This window comes from Dipodomys merriami, unplaced genomic scaffold (assembly GCF_024711535.1).
Source record: "Dipodomys merriami isolate MVZ:Mamm:240054 unplaced genomic scaffold, mDipMer1.0.p SCAF_5, whole genome shotgun sequence".
In the NCBI taxonomy this organism is placed as follows: Eukaryota; Metazoa; Chordata; class Mammalia; order Rodentia; family Heteromyidae; genus Dipodomys; species Dipodomys merriami.
In genome coordinates, this window is record NW_027206068.1 from 56,574,123 (window position 1) to 56,593,358 (window position 19,236).

The 19,236-nt window shown below is 36.6% G+C and overlaps 1 protein-coding gene across 2 annotated transcripts; it reads left to right on the plus strand.

The window, feature by feature from the left end:
- The first annotated feature begins 494 nt into the window (after nucleotides 1-494).
- Nucleotides 495-18,713, plus strand: Spam1 (sperm adhesion molecule 1). Of its 2 annotated transcripts, none has more exons than XM_069997297.1 (4): nucleotides 495-618; nucleotides 11,505-12,663; nucleotides 13,767-13,856; nucleotides 17,861-18,713. In XM_069997297.1, exons 2-4 carry the CDS (start codon nucleotides 11,710-11,712, stop codon nucleotides 18,347-18,349), a joined length of 1,533 nt encoding a protein of 510 aa, XP_069853398.1. In that variant the 5' UTR covers nucleotides 495-618; nucleotides 11,505-11,709; the 3' UTR covers nucleotides 18,350-18,713. The 2 variants fall into 2 exon arrangements, with proteins under 2 accessions (XP_069853398.1, XP_069853399.1); XM_069997298.1 differs by having other exon boundaries at nucleotides 500-575.
- Nucleotides 18,714-19,236: the final 523 nt, after the last annotated feature.

Below are 19,236 nucleotides of genomic sequence, written 5' to 3' on the forward strand. Positions count from 1 at the left end.
CCTTGAGCTTTGCGAGCAAGGGAAGATAGAAAGATGCTGTTTTCTGGTCATAAATACCATAACTTTTCATTCATCCATCTTCATAATGGGTCCACTGGAGGCTTACATTGATAGAGATGAAAACTCGTTCAAATCTTTTTTTTTTATAATGGGAAGATGTTGACATTTCCAACAATCAGACCCTTTAGTTAACATGGCCAGGGTTTAGAGGCTTATATAAAGGCATGTCAGTTTTGTGTATCAAGTTTGCGCATCAGAGGGAGAGGAATAGAGACTAAAATAAGTAATTTCCATAGAGAATTTCAATAAATGAGGAAAGAGGAAGGTTCTATTTAAAATTTTTGTTTTCTCCTACTTAGTGAATAGACAAAACCAAAAGGTGTTTCTTAATCTAGGACACTGGGAAGAGCTAACTATTTTGTGATGTCATGGCTTCTAGAGTCTTAGGGTTGATTTTAAAAATCCTCACTGTGAGGTCACCAGAAGAAGTAGGCTTACTTGTCCTCAGAGTGTTAACCTGGGTCAAAAGCAGTGCGATCACTCAAACCAAGGAAGATTTTATGTTTACCATGAAGGTAGTAGATAAACGTAGCTGTTCTTAACGTCTTTCTCATTAAGGTAACAATATATAGTTTCTTTGAAAAGTCTTGATATACATTTGGTCTTCTGGTTGAAAGACATGGCAAGTTTGTTGCTCAGTGGAGGCCAGATTTTTTTCAGCTCATGGTGCACCTCAAGTATATTAGTGTTTTTTTCTATTTCATAACTAATAATATAAAATTATCCATTAAGCTGGATACTGATGGTTCATGCCTGTGATCCTAGCTACTCAGAAGGTTGAAATCTAAAGATCACAGTTAAAAGCCAGCCCAGGTGAGAAAGTCTGTGAGACTCATCTCCAGTTAACCACCAGAAACCCAGAAGTGGCGCTACAGCTTAAAGTGATAGAGCAATAGCTTCAAGCAAAAGAACTCTGGGACAGCGTCCAGACCCTGAGTTCAAGCCCATGACCAACAACAACAAAAAATCCATAAAAATCCCTGTAATGCTCATTCAATTTGGAAATAGGGTGTTTTGAGATACTAGTACATATAGGATCACACACACAAAATATATATATAGTAGAGCCAGGTGCTGGTAGCTCACACCTTTAATCCTAGCTATTCAGAAATAAATATATTTACATAATAATATATTTTTATATATTTATATAAGTAAATAAATATATTTTTATATATTTATGTAAGTATATATATATATGCTTGAAATGTACAAATGTCTGAAAACCACAATAGTTCCAAATCCAATACATACTTAATTTTTATGCATGTAGGTTACATACCTATGATTAAAGTTTAACTATAAATGAAGCACAGTACAAGATTAACAGCTATAGTAATACCACAGAATAATCTGAATAGCTATAAAGGCTATATAAGACTTACACATTTTATTATTAGATTATATATATATATATATATATATATATATAACATTTTAAGATTGTAGGTAAAACACTGCAATGCTAAACCATAGATGAGTGTGGTTCTACTAACTTGGGACAACATGAAGTGAATTTTGACTAATTATAATTATTTCTTTTCTCCCCTTTTTTATTGACCGAATTCTTTTATTTATTTATTTATTTATTGTGAAAATACTGTACAGAGGGGTTCCAATTACATGGGCAAGGTAATGAGTACATTTCTTATCAAGCATTGTTGCTTCCTCCTTTGTTTGCCCTTCCCATCCCTTCCCATCTCCCCTGCCCCGCCCCCGCCCCTGAATACCCCATTCCTCCCACCCTGTGCAGCCCCTGCCCCCTCTGCCCACCACCCCCAAAGTTGTAAAGTTCGTTTTTCGACATAACTTGACTGAATTCTTGAAAGGGGAACTAGTTTATTATTATGATCCTGAACATCTCTGCATGGTGCGAGTCAGTGTTGCTGGGGAATATTCGATATTCTTTGGTTGGGAAATGGCAATCTCCAAATTTTTGTAGCGATAACCCTAACCTAATTGCATACATTATTTTTTTGATTGGTTGTAGAGGCTTGAACTCCAGAGCCTGGGCACTGTCCCTGAGACTTTGTGTTCAAGGCTGGGGCTCTACCACTTTAGCCACACTGCCACCCTGGCTTTTGAGGGGTTAATTGGAGATAAGAGTCTCATGGGGACTTTTCTGCCTAAATTGGCTTAAAACTGAGATTCTCAGACCTCAGCTTCTTCAGTAGCTAGAATTACTGGCGTGAGACACCGTTGCCTGGCTCATATATTAATTCTTATTGCTCCCTAAGTTGGAAAAGAATTCTCTCTATATGTGTTGCAGCTGCCTTTCCTGTAGTTTGGAGGAAGTTTGGAGTCTTGGGGAAACAGCATTACATTTAGATCTATTTCTTAATGGAAAAATATTCCATACTGCATCACACATATGACAGTAATCTGGGAATAGTTGGACCTACCTATTAGCATTGATCTTTTAAAGGGTTGTGGCAAGATTGCGGAGACTTGCATGATTCTGCTTACCTACAATGCCAGCATTCAGAAGGCTGAAGCAGGAGGAGTCAAGAGTAGCCTGGGCTAAATAAAGAGTGCGATGCTGCCCCCCACCCAAAAGCAAAACAAAAAGACTGAGTAATGTTGATATTTTAGCTTTTACTTAATAGGTAATAGTGGAAATAAAATCTTAAGCATTTTCTGGGTAGGTCTAATCTTCTTAATAACTTTAGGTAAATGTGCCACCAGCCACCAAGTTCCATGGGCCAATGAAGTCTTGGTTAAAAAAAAAAAAAGCAAAAAGTAAGGTGAGAAAAGAAAAAGTCACTGGAGGAGAAAGTAATGACTTAATGTTTCTAGTGCAAATTTATCATGCCAACATCTAATCTTATTACTGCATTACCGTTTCCTGTGGACAATGTTGTCATTTGGGGCATTTCTGAGATGTGGGTTAAATTGAAATGAATGATCTTTGAAGTCTTTCCTAATTCTACCCTTTACTATTTGTCTTTAGGTCCATATACTAATGTGTGGTTCCAGAAGAAGCTATTGTTAGCTCGGGATGATAACTGTTACTTACACAGTGCCAAATCTTGATACTGTTTAAAACACTTGGAAAAAATTATCCTAAGTGAAGTAAGCCAGGCCCAAAGAAACATAGGTCCCATGGTTTCCCTCATTTGCAATAACTAGTACATGTCTAGGATAAGCAGAAAAGGTCAAAAGCTATGTACATAGGACCATATAAAATGATGTTAAGTGAAATGAACCTCAAGACAAGGATACAAGTGGTTTTTTTCTTTCTAGCTATTGTTTTTAACGTACTTATAATGTACTATGTAATTCTCTTGTTTCTTTTGTATGTTTTCCCCCATGGTGTAACCCCTGTGTTCACTGTATCTGATTCCGGTATCCTGCATCTTGTATATACATTTTTCCAATTTGGGGAGGGGAAGGGATATAACAAAATGCTTAAATAAGAATACAGGTTTTGTAACAGTGAGATGTACAAAACACTATGTTGAAAATGAACTTTACAATTTCTGGTGGGAGGCTGGGGAGGGAGGAGTTGGGGAGGTAGAGAGGGAAGGGGGTGGAAGGGGAAAAACAAAGGAGGAGGTAACAATTCTCCATAGGAAATGGACTCATTACCCTACTCATGTAACTGTAACCCCTCTGTACAGTATTTTGACAATAAAAAAATATATATGGGAAAAAAGAAAAAAAAACACTGGCCATTGTATTTGTCATATAAGAAGACTTAATCTCCCAAGTAGGAATTGAGGAAGTAAGTCATGTAGGCAGAGCCTTCACAAACAGAATTAGGGCCTTAAAACAAAGAGTGTTTGTCCATGTCATCATGTGAGGTTTCTATGAAAAGTCTATGATAAGGAGAGCCCTAACATGACATCACAGCATCTAGCAACTTGATCGTGGAATGCTTAGACTCTAGAACTGTAACAGATAAATTCCTTTTATTTATAGTCACCCACTTTATGAGACTTTATTGTAATTGCTCAAGTAGACCAAGACAGATATGACCAAGTAGATTTCATCCAACTGTTGTACTTGTGCTTTGGCTGGAGGCTAAAAGAATTTCAGTGACTCTAAAGGATAAGAAAATTATTTTGTCCAAATGTTAATGGATGCAGTTGATCTTATCTATTCAGTCATTCCCTTCTGAAACAATGGAATCTGGTTGATGAGGAGAATAACATTTGATGAGAGTGAGTCTCTATTGTCTACAGAAAAAAATTAGGAGCATACAGGCATTTTCTGTTTGCATTTGACTGGAGAAGATTTAATAACTTTGGACATTAAGAGAAATCAAAAGCAAAATGCATCTGACTGGTCAAGGGAAGAGAAATAAAAAGCAGTTGTTAGAGTAAGAATTGACTCAGGGCTCACTACATTTTTTTTGTTTTTGGTGTGAAGATCATTATACAATGAATCAGGAATAACAACAGACTTTCCTATCTATTCTATCTTTGACTTGATTTGATACCAAATCCTTTTGCTTATTCATGCTAGGTATTGAACTTAGTTCTGTATCACAAAACTAGGATTTGTTTGATGTCAGTGATGAGAGAATTCAGGGTTGATTGACAAAGTGAGTCATCACTGAGCTCTGGTTGGGGCTGGGAAAAAGTTGCATTGTGGGAATTTCCCTATGATAGGTTACTGTATTTATAATTAGTATCCTGTGTGTAGAGGCTCTCTTCAGTTACTAAACTCTAATGTCTGGTTGTTTTAGCCTCAAGCTTGGCCGTAAAGGACATACTTGTCTTCTGAATATAAAGTTTAAGCACTGTGGTTTCTAGATCATGTTCTTCCAGTTTTGTTTGGGTATCTTTATTTTGAAATGTCAGCATTGGCTATCATTTTGAGTTTCTTAGAACTCAAAATTCTTTAAGGTCATTCATTTCATTAACTAACCAACTCTTTTAGCATGTAGGATAGGGGAGTGCTAAACTCTCCTGGACAGAACTCTAATGGGTCTCATTTGTATATTCTTTTGGGACTAGGTCTCAAACTCTGAGCATTTGCATGTCCTTCCCCGTGTGTTTATATCAGTTTACTAAGAGTCCTCCATTCTCTACATCAGTTTACTCTGGTATAATCTCTATCTTGTTATGATCACATTGCAAATTTCCTGCTACATCAGTTTAATCAGAAATCCTCAATTACCCCTGGTGTTTCATTGTAGCAATTTACTATGCATAGACCACTGACCCATATCTTATCCTTCAGTTTATTCTTACTTTTCCTTGTTGCATCAGAAATTGTCAATCATATATTTGTGTCCTATTTTATTCAGTGCACAAGTAATAACAGAGAATTTTGCTCACTCTTGTTGTTGTTCTTTTTTTTATTGTGAAAATACTGTACAGAGGGGTTACAATTACATGGGCAAGGTAATGAGTACATTTCTTATCAAGCATTGTTGCCTCCTCCGTTTCCCCTTCTCCATTCCCCCCACCCAAAGTTGTAAAGTTCGTTTTTCGACATAATGACTTGTTGTACATCTCATTGTTGCAATGGGTCCACCTGTATCCCTATTTACATGATTTGTTTTTTCCCTTCCCCTCCACAAATTATACTAACATCAAATACAATGAAAGCAGGGGTTATACCGTGGGGGAGGGACATACAAAGCAACAAAGAAATAATCTTATAAATATGTTAGAAACAATCACATGAAAGAAAAAAAACCTTTGAATACTTATCTTGGGGTTCATTTCACCTAACATCAACTTATCTGACTGTTTCTGCTTGTCTCAGACATATCCGAGTGGTTATCAAATCCTTCTAAATAGTGTTAGATAATGGAATCTTGTAACAACAGAGAAAGGGTTACTCTGTGGTTTTCTTTCTCTTGTAGCAATATATATTTTTTAATGTCTACCTTTGTTTCTTTGGGAAAGGGTGCTATTTATTGTGGGCTTTGGGGGCAGAAATGGCATCTGATTTATCTGTTCTGTTTCTGTTTTAATATTTTCATTTGAAGATGATCCATGTTGCTCTTAATTTTTATTTTATGGGACTCAAAATACATACATTTAGTATGCATCTATTGAGTATCAAGTGGTTGACTCTAAACACTGACCAATGACCTTATTTGACAATTATAGTATACTATGTAATTTTTTTCATGAGTTCTGAAGTTTAAAATTTTTTAGACATACAACATTCTTCACATTATTTCCAAAAAACTCATCCTAGAACAAATGAATATTTATATTTATATTATTAGTATTCAAAGTCTATTATTTGCTTGAAAATGGATAATTCATGTTTAATCCAATGGTTTTATTTATCTTGTAAGGAATATAACTTACAAACTATAGCACCCACAATAGATTAAACACTGTGTAAATCAAACTCAAACTCAGTGGAATTATTGTCTATGTTCTCTCAGAGCAGTTAAATAAAACTTGATCTTGAGAATTGCTCATTCCAGATAGTAATTTAAAAAAACTGTCTTTTTTTTTTTTTTTTTTGTCAATCATGGGGGCTTTTGAACTCAGGGCCTGGATGCTGTCCATGAGCTCTTTTGCTCAAAGCTAGTCTTCTTCCAGTTTGAACCACAGTGCTATTTCCAATTTTCTGGTAGTTTATTGGAGATGAGTTTCACAGACTTTCCTGCTCAGGCTGGCTTTGAACTGTGATCCTCAGATCTTAGCCTCCTGAGTAGCCAGGATAATAGGCATAAGTCAGCAGCTCCCAGCTATGTCATTTAGCATCCTTTGCTAATCCTCTTGAATTTGCTGGGATTAAAACACTCAACACACACTTAGATTCACACACATTTCCTCACTGTAAAGTAACATTGCAAAAGATTTCTTCCTCTAATTGACTCAGCAAAGGACTGCCCTCTTCTCATCACCATATTAAATACCATAAAACTCCTAGATTGGAGCTACTTCTGATATCTTTAGAAGAACACTCGTAAGTAAATTGTCTATTTTTCTTTCTTCTATGTGACCAGGAAAGGGGAATTAGACATAGTTCTGTGAAAATGGATTTACAATTTTTAGGGCTCCCCCCTTAACTTTATGAACAATTTTTCTGGCATTTAATTTTTCCTGTTAGTGACTGAAGCTTAAGAATTAGCAATTTCTTTAGCAATGAGGCTCTCCAAGCTGCTTCACATATATTTGAAGCCACACTCAACTAGTTGGGACTAAGGTACATGATCCAAGGCAGAGGATATATAGCAGTAGAGAAAAGGGAAAAGAGTAGAAATGAAATGGAATTCCAATGGTACTAATATCTCTTGTGGAGTCAAGTTTATGATGTGTATATTTAGCCAAAATGTTTATAAAATTATAATGGTTTTAAATGACAACTCCTTTGTACAACTAAATATAATTTTTAAAAATGTGAAAATTATATACATATATATTTTTTTAAGAAGAAACTTCCTAGAAAAAAAAGTGCTGCTCAAATATTCCAATCTCTCCCAAGAACATACGTTTTCCTACTTTTGCTTTTATACTGCTTGCTTCAAAGTCTGTTCAAAATGCTTAGCTTGAATTCCTTGCAAGTTGAAATTGGAAGTGTCCATCAGCTCTAGTGTGGAAATGATAAACCCTAAGTACTTTGGACCACATGTGATTGGTGTAAGAAGGTAATTAACTTGGGGCCTGATGTTCATGTGAAATTTTGTTTTTTAAATTTCATTAAAAAAGGATTTTCCCAATATTTATGGAAATAATTTGGATACCTTAAGTATCTTCAATACTCTAGGGCTTTCTAAAATCTCAGGCTGGTGTCTGAAGGGGTGGGGGTGGGGGGAGGTAGGCTATTTGTTCAATATTGTAGCTGTGTCTTTATCATGTTCAGTTTGTTTGGGCCTGGGAGGCAATAGAGACTAATCTAGTCTGTGAATGGCTTAAACCCTGGGACTTTCTTCTTTGTCCCAGCCTCTTTAGTCATTTGTTCCATTTTTTTAAAACCACAATCATAATCCTTCCTCTATCAATATTTACTCACATTTCTCACATTTGTTCTTTATCCTTATTGTAATAATTTATAATAACATTCTACAATACCTGAAATGGGAAGGATATTCTATCTCTTAAATCCATTGAGATAATAAATACATAGATAAGGAATATCAAATCGACAGTTTCTAGAGAGAATTGGTGTGACTGACTTCTGTTTACATTTCTATCATCCATAACTTTTAACTTTCTAGATATAAAATATGTCATGGAAATAAAGCATTTATTTTGTAAAAACAAACAAAAACTACAGAGTTAAGCCAAGAAACTAGACTCTTTTGGTCTTTTTCAGTCCCAACTCTCCTCTGATTACACGAAAACTTCACACCTTTCAAACCTAAAGTATACAGAACAACAAGTTTATTTGAGAAAAAAAATCACTAATTTTTCTTCCAGAAAATTAAACAACATCCCTTGTGTAGAATCCTGATGATTTATGTTCTGTTTCCCCCTTCTCCCACACCCTCCTTCCCCAGAAGCAGAAGCTTCTTTCAAACCTCTTGTGGAGAGCTAGATTTTAGTGTTAAGTTTTATTTTGCTTCTACTTCTTTCTTAAGATATGGAAGACAGTTGGAGAGAAGATTAGATTAAAAAAATACAGTGCCTATTGAAGAAATACAAGTCTTCTTTCATAGGTCTGAAGTTTCTTCAAGTTCTTAAGCAAGGGATGTATCTTTGTATAACTCATTTAATAGGTTTGATTTTTGTACTTTAATCCAGAAATACTTTAGGTGAACATCTTCGCATGTGTTTCCACTATCTTTCTAGCTTTTTCTGCATAAATTCCCTCAGGATGAAATAATTAAACATTTTAAAAATCATTGAGTATTAAAGTTACTTTTTCATAATTTCTCATTTCATAGATCGATAATACAAAATGGTGAATACTAAATATATAAGAATCTATACATCTATAGTATTTTTTACAAGATAATTTCGCATAGTCTCAGATAAGAAATTCCTGGTTCAAAAGATTCCACCTAGCATATATTCTAGTGACAAAATTTCTTTATAACAAATGACAGTTTAATCCAAATAGCACTTAAACTATATTAAGTTCTTAAGATTTTAAAAATTGATTTTGAAAGAAAAAAATTGAGAAATTGAACTGACTTTCCAATGCTTGGAGAAGATTTGAGATGAGTCCACTTCTCTTGAAGCTACTAAAGACAGATAAAATAGATGAACTTTGAAATCAGGCTTCTGGAGGAGGCCCATTGTTGGGCTCTGTGTATATGAAGAATTGACTGGAGTGCTATAAGAAACAATTATCTTCAGGGTGGAGGAAGGAGAACACATAGGTGATTTAAAAGTATAAATTTAAGATGAACTTAGAACTATTGGCAGAGCACCCTTTTCCAGAATTGTAAAGGCCTAGATGTATTTCTGATTTCATTTTTTTTTTTTTGGAGGGGGAGTCCAGTCGTGGGGCCTGAACTCTGGGCCTGGGCGCTGTCCCTCAGCTCTTCAGCTCAAGGCTAGTGCTCCTCCACTTGAGCCACAGCACCACTTCCGGCTTTTTTCTTTTTGCTTAGGTGGTGCTGAGGAATCGAACCCAGGGCCTCAGGCATGCAAGGCAAGCGCTCTATCACTGAGATACCTTCCCAGCCCCCTGATATCATATTTTTTTAGGTTTTAGAAGGCTTGTATATATACAACAGGATTTTTCTTAAGGAAGGGACCCAAGAAACAAGAAATCCTACTATAATTTTATGCATAAAACAATTTCACGGTGAGGATGAATGCTTGTGGCTACCTGTTGATGCTTACCTTGTTTCAGATTTTGAAACATTTCAAATTTATGATGTTCAAAGTAAGGGTGCTCCCCTTTTACTAGGTAGAGGACGTAAGCCAAATATCAACCGGGCTTAAATTAAAGTGTAGAGTTTCCAGGGCTATGGGAGGTTACTGAAGATAACCTCATGAACGATAGCATTGTAGATGCTAACTCCTAAGTCCATCTCAGTTGTGGACCTGGGGCCTTCCCTGAGGAGTTACATTGAAGAAGAGACATTTTGTTCAACTACGTTTCCAGGTTGTAAGTGTCCATCCTTTTACTACGATTTCTGGTGAGAGAGGTCTTATCAATAGGCTTATCTTACCCTAAAAACCATGGTTTTGGAATATAAAATAACTATATTAAATTTTGAGCTACATTTCAATTTTAGTGAATTTAGCCTATGTCTTCCTGAAATAGAGAGCCAAGCCTTGTTCTATTTTCCATCTTTCATTCCCTGCCACTCAGCCAATGGTATTGGTAGATTATAATGAAAGAAGTTATTTTTCTTTTAATATTACTTAACATGAAGATGTTCTGGGTTCTTATAAAGGAAGTCAATCGTGTTAAAACTACAAAAATCTTAAGCACCTTTACCTCTTCTAAACCTGGGGGAAACTTTCTTATCTTTAATACATGAAATTAATAAAGGTCTTAATATTTAATTTATTTTGAGTCTGCAGTTTATATTAGAGTATTTTTGAGGAATGAGATTACATTGATAATTTTCTGGGAATACTGATTTCATTCTCCTGTGTTTCCCATGGTAATAGGCTATTAATTTAGTTAAAAGGAATTTCCCAGTTTCCTCCTAAAACAGAGCAGTCCCTTCTAAAAACAGATGATTTGAATATGTCTTCTTGTAACTAAAATTTGCAACTACCAAATGCTAAATATTTAATTCATCATTTAATTTCTTGCCTTTGGCTCAGACCATTTTAATTGTTCCACAAAATTTGTTAATCCTCAATGTGTCTAAGTGACAACACAATCTTGCTTATCAAACACTATTAAAAGGCAATCATTCAGACCTTTTTAAAATAATAAACCAAGATAGAATCAATTCTTGCAGTAAAAGATATGAAGTAACTTTTATTGATGTGAGAGTATATTGCCATATGATTTTGATTACAGCAGTGTTCTAAGGAACATTTGTCTTTGCAACTTATTATGTCATGTAGAAGGAAAGAAATGCAGGTATGAGCTGGGGAGGATACAGGCTCCTTCCTCAAAGTAGTGTTTGCCTAGCTAGGCAAACAATTGCTTGGCTTAAATTCTCAGTACCATACCCTTGCCATGCTGACACAAACACAAAATGAGGTACAAAGTTGTGAAAGATCACCATTCTATGAGAGGTTGCTTTCAATGTTTAGCAGTCTGGTAGAAAGTGGACTTTAAAGAAATGATAAGGAAAAATGAGAGGTTCTACTTAGAATTCATTTGCAGTCAAGGTATTACTTGTATTGTACGCATCTGGAATCACAAAAGGAAAAAAGTTACTTTCAACTTTGCACACTCAGGAAAGACTTGGGGAAAAGAGATGAATGTTAACTCTTACAAAATTTGTACCACATGTAAGAGAATATAGTTTGATTGAAACACAGTAGTAGGTTACTTATCTCTGAAAATTAAGCTCCTGGCATAAGAAGAACTGGGTACAATTTGCAATCTTGGGTACTGTCAGGCTATGTAAGAGTGTATTCTGAGATTCTTTTCTTTTCTAGTGTGGATGGTACAGCTTGCAAAATTTTCCTGACACACAAAGCAAGAAGAGCGATATTTAAATGTAACATAACCATTGTGCCTCTTTACCCATCAATGTGAACTCACTCCACTGCCTTTCTTCTGGGCTCACTTGAATCAGACATTGGAAAAACCGACGTGTATATGAAGAAATAAGTATTTTTTTCACAGTCATTGCTCTTTGTAATGGCTGTGCTAAATTTCAAGCACCTAATTTTTGGAAGTTCCAGTGAGCTCTATGGAGGATCTCAGACACTGTTAGTCTTCCTTCTGATCCCATGTTGCTTGACACAAGATTTCAGGGCAGCTCCTATTATCCCAGACAAGCCTCTCATCTGGGCCTGGAATGTCCCAACTCAACCATGTGCTACAAAGTTTAAGGAACCAATTGACATGAGCCTATTCTCTTTAATAGGGAACCCTATGAAATCTGCAACAGGGCAAGACGTAACACTATTCTATGTTGATAGACTTGGCTACTACCCTTACATTGATCATAACAACAAGGAAATATATGGGGGAATCCCCCAGCTAGGGTCTTTACAAGAACATCTGACCAAAGCTAGAGAAGACATTTTGCATTACATACCAACAGACAAATTAGGCCTAGCTGTCATTGACTGGGAAGAATGGAGACCCACCTGGGACAGAAACTGGAAACCTAAGGATATTTACAGAAACAAATCTATTGAATTGGTTCAGCAACGCAATGTTGACCTCACTTTAAAAGAAGCCACCCAGATAGCCAAAGAGGAATTTGAAATGATGGGAAAGAGTTTCATGTTAGACACTTTAAAATTGGGAAAATCAGTTCGACCTCAACAATTATGGGGTTATTATCTCTTTCCAGACTGTTACAATCATAACTATAGAAGAGTTGATTACAATGGACATTGCCCTGAAATAGAAAAGAAAAGAAATGACGCCCTCGGCTGGTTGTGGGAAGAAAGCACAGCCCTTTACCCATCCATTTATTTACATAGTGATTTAGGGTCCTCTCACAAGGCTGCAGTATTTACTAGAAATCGTATACAGGAATCTATTAAGGTTTCTAGAGTGCGTGATGTTAAACATCCACTCCCATTTTTTGTATATATTCGCCTAGTTTATACTGATAAAACTACGATATTCCTTAATGAGGTAAGTGAACCAAATTGTGACAGCTAACAAAAAAGTTTTTAGTAAAATTCAAAAAAACCCCAAACAACCCAGTAATATTGAATGCAATGAATTTTGGCTTTTAAACTCATTTAGGAATATGCACAATGTGTTGTTATGTGCAGGCAAAATAAGAATATTTTCCTTAATTGTGTAATTTCTTGTCAATAATGGAGAAACAGATAATACAGACAATTTATTAACTCCATTCTTTGTTGTTGTTGTTGTTTTACTTCTATAGGCCTGCTGTTTTTTAAACAGACTTAGTTATAACAGTGAGAAAACAGGTACAGTGATTTACATCTGTAATCCTGGTTAGGCAGTTCAGATTGAGAAGATACTGTTCAGGGCTACCCAGGAATAAAAGTTCATATCAAACAATAAAAAACCTGGGCTATGAAGGTGGCTTAGTGGTAGAGTGCTTGCCTTGCATGCATAAAGCCCTGGGTTTGCTTCTTCAGCACCATATAAGCAGAAAAAGCCAGAAATGGTGTTGTGGCTCAAGTGGTAGAGCGCTAACCTTGAGCTGAAGAGCTGAGGGACAGCGCCCAGGCCCAGAGTTCAGGCACCACGACCAAATGGAAAAAAAAAAGAACCAAGAAAAAAAGGGTGGGAGGAGGAAAGAGATGCTAGGGGAAAAACAAAGGAGGAGGTAACTGCTCAATAGGAGGTGTACTCATTACCTTACTCCTGTAACTGTAACTCTTCTGTACAGTATTTTTACAATAAAAACATATATTAAAAAAAACAATAAAAAACTGGGCACTGTCTAACATCAGTAAGAGGAAGAAGGCCTAAGCTAACTTTGCCTGTGCAAAAAACAAAGCTTGATTTGAGAAACAATGAAATGGCTCAAATGGCACAGTACCAGAGCATAAGGAGACATGAATTCAACCTTAGTACTGCCAAGAAAACCAACAACACAAAACAAAATACTTAGCTCTATTTTTTTTATAGCAAGGAAACAACTATGTGAAAGGTCATGGTTGTGGAAATCAGCAGGCTTAGTTTGCGTGTCATTGTGTTTTATAAAACACCCTCATTTTTACTTCTTCACTAATCATTCTTTCTATGAAATTTGTCAGGAGGACCTTATGCATACAGTTGGTGAAACCGTTGCTCTGGGTGCATCTGGAATTATAGTGTGGGGAACGCTAGCTTGGGCACAAACTGTGGTAAGTTGTTTTGGTCGGAAATAGATGAAAAGTACTTTAACCTTCAATGTTTATGGGGATTGTTTTGGTGTGTTCTGTAAGAAAATCACTATCATACTTGGCACATACCTAGTGGCTACTCAGTCAAAATGTGTTGAATCAAAATGTGTTGTATTTGTTTACTTAGGTGTGCAGGCAGAACACTGAATCAGAAATTCAATGAAATTCAATGAAATGTTCAAGGCTATAAGTAGTAAAACCAGCGTGTGTGCATAAAACTGAACTGAATGTTTCCTTTTCTGAGGGATATGCGATGATACTAGTGATAAATGTGCTGTGAATCATGCTGAACAAAGCCCAGAGCTCAGGGTCCTGCTCTAGGATCTGTAGAAAATAGAGGTCTTATTGTAATACCAGTGAGAGAGATCTTTACAGAAGTTTATCACTTGTCCCTTGTTCTTCAGGTAGAATAGCAATATTCTTACTTACTTGCAGGAACTTGGAAAAGTCACACTTGAGAAATTCAAAGTAATCTCAGCCATTCTACTTATTTTGCATAATTATATTGCCTTTTAGTTTGATCTCTAATGAAAAAATGAGATAACAGCTGAGCTCCAAATGGTTCAGACCTGTAATTCTAGCTGCACATGAGGCTTGTGGTCCAAAGCCAGCCTGAGCAGGAAAAGTTGTGAGACTCTCATCTCCAGTTAACCACCAAAAAACTGTAAGTGGGCCTGTGGTTCAAGAGGTAGGGTGCTAGCCTTGAGCAAAACTATTCTGGGACAGCTCCCAGGCCCCTAGTTCATGTCCAAGATTAGGAGGGCAGAAAGGGGGAGGGAGAGGGAGAGAGTAGAGAATAGAAGAGAAAGGGGAGGCGAGAAAAGAGAGAAGAGAAATATAAACTAAGGAAAATTATGTGTCTCTTGGTAAAGTCTTTTGAATAGCAGAAAATTATCTTAAAATTATAATTTCCTGAAGTATATTCTAAATTTTACTAGTAGTTTTTCAAAATGCATTAATTGTATGCTGGAAGCATTCACATATACTCCTCCACACCACTTCCTTTATAAAAGTTAAAACAGGGAGCTCCAACCTTTCTCTGATAAGGATCATGTAGCATATTATTTGTGTCACATTTGATTTCTAGGGTCACTGGAATCATAGATCTACATTCTTTTTAACATGCCTTTCAAATCTTCTTCAGTCTTGTCTACTGGCAATAGGCCTTTAATGTTAATATGATTGTGTTCTAATTCCTGGTACTTTCTTGATGTTGTCTCTTACATAGACTGTTCTGTATATTTCCTTTCTAGACTATGATCATTTTGAATATTAGAATTATCATTACTTTCTCTAGTCACTAGATCATTTGTAATAAATAAACCTAAGGATCCCATTGTGTCTTGCAGGCATGGTATTTAATTTAATTGATGATTAAATATTCAGGAATTTTGTAAGCCAGTTATTCAGATATATGTCAGTTTTTATTTATAATGTACTTGAGGTATTAATTTCTATTGTGCCTGTGTAAATGGCAATACTGTCTAGTGGCATTATCATTACTTGTGTCACACACTACACTAGCTAATTAGGGAGCACTATTTATACCATAGTATATGCACAAATGTTATAAGAAGCTTATCTATTAGATCAGATGAGTCCATAGGCTTCATCTAATGTACAGTAGTGATTCTTAAATCATTTTCATCCCTTTACTCCTCTTTTTTTTTAAGTCTGTATCCCTACTTCTCTGAAAACCTGATAGTGATATTACCTGTATTTGAAATGAATTCTCATATATCCTGGGTACTAGAACATTGTGTTGAAGAATATTGACAGAGACTTTGCCCGCTTGAAGATTGAGTACTTTTAAGAATACACGAGCAAGAAAAAACAACTGGCATGATAAGCATAACACAGAAATAATGTAGCGAATTTGAGTTCCCAGGGAAAGTATGTGAGAAAGGCACTAGTTAGGGAAAGCACCATTTGAGTGATAACAGGGAGTCAAAAATATTTTTAAGTTATTTATTGTTGTTTGTATTATTGCATTGTATTATTATTTATTTAGAGGTGATATGCAGAGAGATTACCTTTACTTACATGAGGTATTAAGTATATTCCCTTCCTTTTGCACAGTATCATCTGTTCCCCCATTCTCTCCCATTCTTTCTTTCCCATCTCTGCCCACAAGTTGTGTGGTTCACTTTCATCAATGTCCAGTGCAGCCAGTGGGCTCTGTTGCAGCACTTTTTCACCTCTTCTTCTGAGAAATCTCTCCTTGGCTCCATTGCTCATTTAGTGATTGGTTAATTAAAATGTTTAAATAGGGATACAGATTACAACAATGAGACGTACAAGACGCTATGTCGAAAAATGAACTTTTCAATTTAGGTGAAAGGGGTTGGGGTGGGGGGTAGGAAGGTGAGGGTGGGGGGTAGTTGAGGAGGTGGGAGGGAAGGGATGGTAGGGGAAAAACGAAGGAGGAGGGAACAATGCTGGATAAGAAATGTACTCATTACCTTGCTCATGTAATTGTAACCCCTCTGTACAGTATTCTCACAATAAAAAAAAACTTATTAAAAAGATTAGAGGAAAGAGCACAGCTAGCAGAGGGCACAGTAGTGCCGTTTAAAGTGAATCTGCCATTTGGGTGAGACATGCCAAACAACATGGTAAGGAAGGGAGTCTTACACAAGAAGAAGGGAGGGTTTGACCTTAACAGACTGTATACAAGTCAAGAGAAGAAGTGGAATTGTATTCTAATCTCCATGCAAAGCTGTTGGGAAGTTAAGGAGACAGATGGTGGATTTTGTTGTTGTTGTTATTGCTTCCATAAAGGTTCCAGCAAACTTAGTGGCTTAAACAATAGAAATGTACCACATTTTACCCGTAGGTTAGAAATGCAGATGTGTCTCAGTGGGCTGATATTCCTAGAAGAGAATCTTCAGTTGCACATTTGAAATGTTGGCTGTTTTTCAGGTCCCTGTGGCTTTAACAGTGAGAGGTCCATTACCTGATTGGTTGCGGGCCAATAGCCACTTCCATCTTCTAAGGGTCTCTACATTCATTGGCTCTTTTCCCTCTTCTACATTCCATTAGCAGTGGTGGTTTAAGTCTGTCTTGTACTTCAACTTCTCTCTTCCTTCCTCTCGTTTCGAACCCAGCTGAAAAAGTTTCTACATTTTCAAGGACTTGTATAATTGGGAAAATCTTCTGTTCTCAAGGTATATGTCTTCAATACTAAGTACAAAGTTCTTTGGTTATAGAAGCTAATGTCATCACATATTTCTGGAGATTAAAGTAGCTATACCTTTGGGAGGCCATTACTATGACAACCCGAGATGTTCTCACCAAGGAAGGTGACAAGACATTGATTCTACTGGGAGCTTCTAAGATTTCTTGCCTTTGCCCATGCAGTAGCGGATGCTTGCCAATATAACACTACCACTTCCTTTGATTTGTTCAAGGGCTAGCGTAGCCAGTTCACTAGGTAGAATTGTTGATTGTGAAAATAAAGTGATTCTGTCTCCAATGTTTTATTCAAGACTGGTCTGTAGTTTTGAAAATATGTCTCAAAATGATTCATCCTGGCTACTCCTCACTCATTCTCTACCAAATTGGGAAAAGAACATGTTGCCAAAATCAAGTTGGAGTCCTCTTGCTTGCTAAGACAGAAAGCATGTATTTTCTAGATCTTGGTGTCATATCATCACCCCCACCCCCCTTAAAAAGTGATTGTCATGGGGACAGGCGTGGCCAATCCTAGCTTCTTCCTGACAGGCGGAGGTAGCAGGATCCTAGTCTGAGGCTGCCCCAGGAAAAAGCACAAGACCTTACATAACAGTAAAACAGAAACAGAGATGGTGAGGGGCGGGGACATAGTTCAAGTGTTCTGCCTAGCAAGCAGAGGCGTGTACTTCAATCCCAGCACTGAGTTTCTTTTTTAATTGCTTATTGTAGTAAAAGTCAGTGCACGTGTAATACATACCTTCGATATTCTGACCACCTTTATACTTTTACAGAAATCCTGCTTGACCTTACGCAGTTACATGGAGTCCACAGTGACCCCTTACTTTATCAATGTCACTCTAGCTTCCAAGATGTGTAGCCAAGCACTGTGCCAGGATCAAGGTGTGTGTACCAGGAAATACTGGGATACCGACAACTATCTTCACTTAAACCCAGCGAGTTTCACCATTGAATCTCCGCAGCCTGGACAGTACATCGTGAACGGGAAGCCCACACTGAATGACCTACAAGACTTTTCCAACAATTTTAAGTGCAGCTGTTTTCCAAACATGAGTTGTAAGGAGAGAGATGATCTAGAAAATATCGAAACTATTAACGTATGTGCAACCGAGGATGTCTGCATAGAGGCGCTGATGAAGACTCCATCCTCGGCTGCTCATTCTCACTCCAAGTCACCTTTCACCGTGTTTCCATGTGTTTCCTTGGGAGGTCTGAGAGGACCCCTTTTATTTCTGGCTGTCTATATGCAATACACAAGTTAATATTATTTAAAATATCTGCCATCAATACTATAAAATTCATCTTGGCCCCAAAATATCTCTATTAATTTTTTTAGTGTGAAAATACCATACAGAGGGTTACAATTACATGGGCAAGATAATGAGTACATTTCTTATCAAGCACTGTTGCCTCCTCCTTTGTTTCTCCTTCCCATCCTCCCCCCACGAAAGTTGTAAAGTTCATTTTTCGACATAACAAGTTGTACATCTCATTGTTGCAAATATCTCTATTATTAATCAAGAGCTTCAAAAGAAAACTTCATCTTCCATCCAAGACTACTGGCACATCTATCACACTTGGAGGACTAGTGTATTTCTGAGATGAGAGAAGATTTCAATAAAGTCAAGCTATTGAGACATGTTTTCATTCGTAAGTTGTCATTTGTTTAATGTGAAAACCTTTGTCTTTTAAAATGTGATTTCTCAAGTTGACAAGACTTCCTTGTTTACAGATCTGTAGGGTTTTTTCCTGCTAGTTAGTTATTCTATATTTTCAAGAAAGATAAATTTAGAAAATGATCATTCTAGAGTTATACATGCTTTAATGTCTTCAGAATTCATATTCATAAAGCACTCTGATACTGTGTTCACTCATGATTTTCAAGTTTAGTCAGTCTATTGTCCCTCTAATGGCTGACTTTAAGCATTCATTCTGTTATCTCACCTTCATATTTCATTTATAGGGCACCACATCTCATCAAGAGATTTTCTGTATTCAGAGTCTTCCTTTCAGACTATTTAGCTGTCACAACAATTTGATAGGTTATTTTTGGAAAGGTCTTTCTAAATTACTGTATCTTGTAAGTAGTGGTTCCTGGTGAACTTAACAAACCTATAATTTTGTATGAATCCCCAACTCTGAGTTCAAA